This window comes from Chaetodon auriga, chromosome 15 (assembly GCF_051107435.1).
Source record: "Chaetodon auriga isolate fChaAug3 chromosome 15, fChaAug3.hap1, whole genome shotgun sequence".
Taxonomy (NCBI): domain Eukaryota; kingdom Metazoa; phylum Chordata; class Actinopteri; order Chaetodontiformes; family Chaetodontidae; genus Chaetodon; species Chaetodon auriga.
This window is the reverse complement of record NC_135088.1, coordinates 25,094,384-25,102,524: the sequence shown is the minus strand read 5'-3', so window position 1 is coordinate 25,102,524 and position 8,141 is coordinate 25,094,384. Positions and strand designations below refer to the sequence as shown.

General features: G+C 40.6%; 1 protein-coding gene across 1 annotated transcript; it reads right to left on the bottom strand.

Annotated features, from left to right (window-relative positions):
• Nucleotides 1–1,311: 1,311 nt before the first annotated feature.
• Nucleotides 1,312–5,859, bottom strand: LOC143333240 (uncharacterized). Its single transcript, XM_076751244.1, has 5 exons — nt 5,568–5,859; nt 3,703–3,900; nt 2,443–3,522; nt 2,139–2,307; nt 1,312–1,472 (listed from the first exon to the last, which is right to left on the bottom strand). The coding sequence occupies exons 1-5, from the start codon at nt 5,575–5,577 to the stop codon at nt 1,343–1,345; spliced, it is 1,587 nt and encodes a 528-aa protein (XP_076607359.1). The 5' UTR covers nt 5,578–5,859; the 3' UTR covers nt 1,312–1,342.
• Between the last annotated feature and the right edge of the window lie 2,282 nt (nt 5,860–8,141).

Here is an 8,141-nt window from a genome sequence, read left to right as displayed (position 1 = left end):
ACGGACTGTCCGGGAGACAAATGACCAAGAACTGTAGAGCGGCTCTGACTGACATGATTGCCTAATGCATTACCGGCCAAATTGGCTAGTAAGTTTTTATTTACACCCGCCAATATGAATTTTAACCCGCATTTGGCGGGTTGGCGGGTGTTAATTTAGAACCCTGAATATATTACCTCATTATAGGGTGAAGTCCATTAAAATTTATAAGATTTACAATGAATTACCATCACCTGAGGATGCCAGAACACCATTACCAATAATGAACACAGTAGCCAGATATTCAAGCAGTCTTTTTAATGTCTCCAAACATTCAGTAATATCTGAGTAGTTACGTGTGAAAAATAAAAAAGACAGTTCCCTTTTAAGTGCAACATAATAATTAAACATAAAACATAAAACCCCTGTTACTGTGGGTGTCAAAATATTACTATTACCCAGGATCAAACAAAGACTGTACAAGTATATACAAACACAATTAGCAGCCATTAAAGAAAAAATAAATAAAAATGAATTTTAAGTCAAGCTCAAAATTCAAACAAGTTGCAAACCAACAGCAATGATGGCACATAACAGTCCACCATGTCCCAATTCACAAACAGTATGCCAAACAACCGGGGGAAAAATGCTGTCAAACTGCCAGGAAAAAAAAAGGAATGCTGCATATCCGCAGATGTTAAATACCGCAACAAAAACGCTTACCTGTGTATTGACAGATGTACATGTTTCCACTCAGATTTGTGAGCTACACATATGTCTGGATGAATTTTCTTCATCGCCAAAGGCTTCACTGTGTCGTAGTCCAATGCCTCCCGTGTGTGTGCTCACCTATGAAGTCACGTCATTGCTGGATTGCATATCCAGAGTGTTAATAAGCCTCCAGAGAGCTAATCGAAAGGGGTAGCTCACACACATGTAGCTTACAAAGCTGAGCAGAAATCTGTACATCTGGCGAAAACACAAACAAAAAACAAAACAAAAACAAAAAAGAGGGGGGTGGGGTGTGGGGGGTCCAATGACTCTCCTGTGTGTTTTGTGGGTGTGTGTGTGTGTGTGTGTGTGAGGAGACAGACTTCACTGTGTCGTAGTTCAATGCCTCCCGTGTGTGTGTGTGTGTGTGTGTGTGTGTGTGTGTGTGTGTGTGTATATGAGGGCAGACAGACTTCACTGCATCCCGTGTGTGTGCGTGTGTGTGTGTGTGTGTGTGTGTGTGTGTGTGTGTGTGTGTGTCTGCGTGGAGACAGACTTCACTGCGTCGTAGTTCAATGCCTCCCCTGTGTGTCTGTGTGTGTGCCCACTTATAAATGCATACCATTGCTGGAGTGGGTATCCAGAGTGTCAATCAGTCTCTCCACTCATAATCTGCAAGGTCTGCGATGAGGGTAAGGACCCTAGGGTTAACCGCCAGTTGCTTCTTGTCCTTCTTCGTCTCGACCTTTGTGCCCCTCTCTGGATTTATGTTGTAGAAGCACCTATGTAAACACAAAAAAGAGATCTTAGTTGTGTTTAAAGCACCCAAATACACACATTGTTCAGGGTTCTGAAACCTTGGGCAAAAAAAAGAAAAAAGGTCAGGTTTTTACACTTTCAATACACTTGTGATAATATACAGGGTGGCACAGGAGTACATGACTCACATTTCCGCAGATTTCCAAGTACATCTTTTCATAGGACAATATTAAGGAAATTTCACTGATCACACAATGAAAAGTAACCTGTGTAAAACTTATACAACCACAACCATAACTCCCTTTTAATATCGTGACATTTTTGGCCCCTCCTCAGTCACTTTCTAAGGGCTGTACTTGTGTTTGTGGGTACAAGTTCAGACATTAATGGCTATATTTTAAATGTATTTTTAGTGAACAAATTTAAGCAGTTATACAAGTTATACACAGGTTACATTTCATTTTGTCAAAGTGAACTTCTTTTATGTTGTCCCATATACTTACAAATCTTGTTTTGTCCAGTACCTGAATTACCTGGTCCAGTACCTGAATTACTGATGTGTACGCATTCTCTACCTTCTTTGAAGTTTGCAGATGGCAACTCTAATGGGTCTGATCACCAAGGCTACCAAGGCCAAAAGAGGCTACACTGAAAATACCCCCCCCCCCCCCCCCCCCCCACACACACACCTCTGAAGGAACTCCAGCGATGATCTTAACTGTACCGGGTAGTGGATGTTCAGGCAGTAGTAGCTTCCGAACATCATGTTGATGGCGGCGATGAAGTTTGGGATGTCATCGTTGACAATTTTGCCATCTATGCTGAGCATACATCGCTTTGCTGTGTAGCAGGATGTTCCTGTAAAGATTTAAATATAAAGAATTGTTAAGAATCTGTTAAAAGCTGCAGCTCTTGTCCTGCAAACATGGAAAACAAACAGAAAAATAACAATAATTGCAACAACAACAAAAAACAAAACAAAAAAACACTTACCACATACAATGACGCATGGACTCGCAGGCAAGCCGTCCATCTGAATCTCATCTGCCAGGGTCGTCTCTTCGGTGTAGTGGAACATGGCCTTCTCGTCTTCATTGAAGTAGGAAAGAAGCAGGTGGACCATATCCTTGACCTCATCTGAGGACCCTTCCAGCTGTCCTCTCTGGAATTTCAGCTTTGTTAATGTCTCAAAGACACGCCTTGTCTTCTTTGCACAAATGGTTGCCATGAAATCCAAAAGCTGCTTTCCCTTTTTTTCCACACTTCTCAGGAACGTCTCAGTCAGTGGCAGTCCGGTCAGCTCTTGGTAATGGGCAGAAATTCCAATTTCATGGAATAAAAAGGGCCATTCCAGTCTCAGGGTCTGAAGAGCCGTTCCACTGTTTATGGCTTTACGCTGCGAGTAGTATGTGCATTGCATCAATTGCTTCACCTCCTCTGGACTAAAAGCACCTTGTTCCCACAAAATCTTCAGTTTTTCCTTCTTTTCTTCCTGGGTTTCAAGGGTTTCGGTGACAGGCATGAACCTAACGGCCCACTTTACACAGCCATACGTGTCCTGAACGGATGCCTTCACCACTGCTGGGACCTCGTCCGTGTCAGAGGTGTCCGACACCGGTTTTCGTTTTTGAATTCTTGGGGTTGCAATTCTTTTCTTATTATCTATACGGGCTTGAAGCTGTTTCAAGAGGCTGTGATAGCCAGTGCCCACTACTTCCCCTTCAATTACATCTTTCAGTGACAGGGGATACCTGCCAACTAACTTCTTGGCTATCTCTGTTGAAGCATGCTTCGTAGGAGACGGACACGCCTTCATCATCTCTGCTGCAACAATTCTGACCATCTCTCGCCTTAAGCTTGGGACGGGCCTCTTGCCCCTCTCCAGACATTGCATCAGAGCTTCAGGAAATCTTTCAGTAGGAATTTCAAAGCGGTCAATCCAATCAGCATTAAGCAGGTGGCTGGGTGACTGACAAGGTGACAGAGAGGAGCGAGTGGAGGTAGGAGAGGTGAGAAGGGATGAAGAAGTTGAAGGGGTAACATCTGCCTGGCTGTGGGCTCCAGGGCCCTGGGCTGAAAAACAAAAACGATGGATTGCCTCATTATCATTTGGTATTCAACAGCAATTGTATGCAAAGGATTTATATCATCATATGAAAATATAATCTGCATAGATTTTTCAGTTTTCCATTTAATTAAACATTAAGCTTGAGATGCTATGACACGACCAAGTAAAATACGGGTTGGACTTACAGGTTTGTTTCCAAGAGGCAATAAGTTTTCTTGCTTGTATTGGCCTCAAAACACAGAGGAGATCAGCCTCCTGGATGAATTGAAAATCATCAGTTGTCTCTACTCCGAGGGACTGCATCGTCTCCTCCACAATGTTCAGGATGGATCCAGGGAGGTCTGGTAGAACCCTTGCTACGAAATTTCTGATGTCTTCCATTTCTAATGGGAGCAAGAAGTATTCGGTTTTAGTTCAAGCTTAAAAGAACAGTCCACCCTATTTCAAGAATTTGCTAATCTGTTTTTAAGCCCTGTTAAAATATGGGAATACATAGATTTTTTTCTCTATGTGTATGCAATGCCTAGTTTGACAGTATAACTATTTTGTAACATAACAATGGAAGTCTATGGGTTCAAAATGAACATCATCAAATGTACTTATAAACCACTTTAAAATGAATGTAAAAATTCCCCAGAGTGCAAAACGGCTATTTAATTCCGTCCAGTTATATTTTGTGGTTTGATGCTATTGAACCCATTCACTTCCAGTAATTATGCTAAGCTATGCTTATAATTTCTGAGTACTGAATCTAAGTACTGAACACACTAAGAAGAAAATGGTATGAACATTCATGTGCAACACTTGGAAATACTGTTAATATGTGAAAATCAAAAAAGGGTGGATGCACACGGGATGCATTGAACTACGACGTAGTGAAGTCTGTCTCCCCTCATAAATTAAGCCTATTGTACCAACACACCATGTTTTAATGGAACCAATTGGTATCCATCTTTCCAGTAAGAAGGTAATGGATAGAAATCAGCTAACTCGTAAATTTGAAGACAGCACATCTCTTCAGTTTCCTTCTTTACCGAGTACATGTGGAAATGAGGTAGGAACACAGTCTTGTATTTTGACACTACAAAATGGACTGTGTCATTTTTCAACAAAATAAGACCAAGTTCAGCAAAGTTCACAGAATTTTTTCCGGTCACAAGGAACTGTCCTTTTTTGTATAATGTACCCTTGTAGGACAGCTCAAGTGCAACCTTTGTGTCTGTCTCAGTAAAGCCAAACTCCCTGACAGCATCCTGGATTACTCCACTGTAAAGTGCTACATAGAATGGAGAACTGTCTTTAACCTGCAGAACAACCTGGCCGAGGGAGTCCGCTGTAAGATAGGCCTGCAGCATTTGATGTCTTTGAGAGAGAGTCAAGCAGAGGTTTTTAAAATTCTTCAGATTCCTTGCATTTGATTTGATTTGATTTGATTTGATTTGCATTTGATGGGGACGTAGTAAGCAAATTGGTCTTTTGCATTTTCATCTCTTCCTAAGAGCAATTTCTTTGGTTCCACATAATGGAACATTTTTTTGAAAGTCTCAGTCCTTGAGTATACAGTCCTCATTGGCCCTGTGTGGCATTTAGTAAAGAGATCGGACTCTTTGACAGAATCACAAACTTTAGCTATGTCATCAGCTGAGAGTGATGTGTCATTTTGCAATAACAAACGAAGTCTGCTCAAAGTATATGCCTGCCCTAACTCGTGAATGTTAACCATCTCCTCAACAATACTTTGAATGGTTGAAGCAGGAAGCAGAAACTTTCCTTGCAATTTCAAATAAAACAAACTCACGTTTCTCAAATACTGATCACTAAAATCCCCCAATGTATCCATATCCTCATCCTCATCCTCTCTTCCAGTCTCAGTAACATCATCATTCTCCACAACTTCAGAGTCAGCAGTAAGCCTGGCTACAACTGATGACTGTCGGGGCAAGTCTCTGTACATTTCATTAATGCTGCTGTCTGTAATATGTCCGTGTTTCCGGGAAATGTGAGATGTAAATGAAGACTTTATCTTGAAAACACTTGAACATTTACTCACCGGACAGCATATCTCATGTCCTTCCTCTGTGTGTTTCTTGAGATGAGCCAAAAGCTCTTTGATGGTTTGGCTGTGGTTGCTGCACAAGGCGACTGGGCGCCTGTAAGCACCAAAGACAGCGGCAACATTAACACCAACCTCAGGCACATTGTGTTTTCGGTAAAAGTGTGCTTTAAATGCACCATACCTGAAAAATGTCTTGCTGCAACCAGAGCCATAACACTTAAACAAACAATGTGGTTCATTTCTATGAAGTTTGCAATGAAGAACATAACCCCTCAGTGTTTTTAATGACTTTCCACAGAAATTGCACTGCCACATTTCTAGCTAATCAAAGTAGCAAGCATAAAACTGTAAAGATTTTTCTATAGTACCCACAGGGCTCCAACATTCATAATGCAAAACGTTGAGAACTCCAGTAGAAAGGATTTTTAATCATGAACATAGTATTTATTAAGTATATCCCCAGCCTTACTCAGCCGTTCCAATTCACTATCCACATGGCTGCATATGGACTTGGCAAGAGTGCCTTAAAACCGAACACTACGACGCTTTGGGGTTGGACTGCTTTGCAACCCGTTTCACACGGCAAGCAACAAACATAAACCAAATTACGAAAACGACTACAACAGAAAGAAAGGTGCAGAGGAATTTCATTTGCTACCGATTGTAATAAAAAATGAAGCGAGGAAAATCAGCGAAAAACTTGTGGTAAACCTTTGCCGCGTTTCTGCATTGACATGGCCTTGCAAAACAATGGGATGCATTTTATACATACTAGTATAAAATAATTCTTAATCAAGATACAAGTATGTAAAGTAAATGCCTGGCCTTTGTGCATCTTCGACAATATTCAAATATTTACTGGCGACATGCGTGCATGCTTGCTTTCCAGGTGACATGCATGCATGTGTGCGTGCTTGCATGCAAGTGTGCATGCATGCATGCAAAACTTGGAAAAGCTTGTTAAAACTTACACTACCACGACGCAAGTTTTAAACATTTTCAAAGAGGCTCCTTCGCGACTATGCATATACAAATGACAAGACAACATCAACAGAAAGGACGGTGCAGATGAATTTTACCCGCTCTGTGAGAAACTGGAGCTTCAACTTTTTGCCGCGGTTTTGCATGGGCATGCCCGGGCTAACGCCTAACCTTACTTTGAAATGTTAGCCATGGGGAACTTGGTGAAAACGAGCTCATTCAAACAATATTCACACATGTAAGCAATATGGCGATAGTTTGAGAATGACATCAATACATAAGCAGAAAGTTATTAACCAAATGATAATGCCACATCGACAGAAAGGATAGCGCAGAGAAATTCTGTCAAACATACAGTTTGAGGAAAAAAACGAACTTCTCACCTTAGTTAACAGGGTTGCCTTTCCTCACCAACATCCAAATGAACAAAACGACTTGAACTTGAAACTTGAACAAAACAAAGGCAATATAGGGACAAAGGATGGTATACGGACGTGCCGAGGGTTTGTAAATTCCTCTCCCTCGAAAACAAAAAAAAAATAACTGCATTAATACTTTGTTTTTTTCTGAAACACGGACTACACACGCTTGGCCAACTATCACTCGACTGTGCTCTCCTTCGTTCGTTCGTCGACGTCTTCTTCTTGTTATTGGAGCAATAGGGGTTGGGCCAATGATGTCGATGGGTTGGGCGCCATCTACTGGCTTGGGGTGTGGATCAGGGGTATTAAATAGGCCCTCGTCAACTGTAGGGAAAGTTAGGCCTGTCTTTGGCAATGCAGAAAACAAACAAAAGAATAAGGGATAAAATAAAACAAAGAATGAAAACAAATTCTATGAAATGGGCTACTATTTCTTAGAAATTTAAAACAAAGCTAAAGCTAAGGTCAATTGACCTAGGCTGCACTAGTGCACCTAGTCATACCAATGGGCTAGGTCTCTGCTTTTTCTGGATAGGACTCTTAACGAGTGACACAAACTGCAGGAACAGATCTAACAAGAAATTTTGCCCCGACAAGAAAGTGACCCTGACACCTTTTTCTCTATACTGGACCATTAGAGTATTCTTAATTGTGGGGTATTTATTTCTAGCACTAAGCCCCTAATGTGATATTGGATTATATTTTTTGGTGTCTTAAATCCACACAGACAACTGCAAGGCACATTATCAGAACGCTTTGCACCTTGTTGGAAGGCCAACATTAAGTGCATTGCTGCTTTCGATCTGCCAAATGTCTGATGCCTAAAGTAATTATTAAAAAAAACATACTACATTTAATTACAATCTAATACCCTAGCTATTTAAGAGTTTCACTCTATATTTCACATCCTAAAATAGTAAAAAAAAAATAATGTTGACAGTATGGCTTTTATTTAAGGTAGTTACACTGTAAATAATACAGTAAGGTGCCATTTTTAATATTACTGTACAATGCTGTTGCCATTTCAGTTTCTCACCATATATTTCACATGTTAAAACAGTTAAAAATAATATAGCTGACTATTTTTAAATTTATAGTAATTCAATGTTTATTCTACAACAATAGGTTGCTTCTTACTTTACAGTTTTTTCTTGTTGCCATTTTA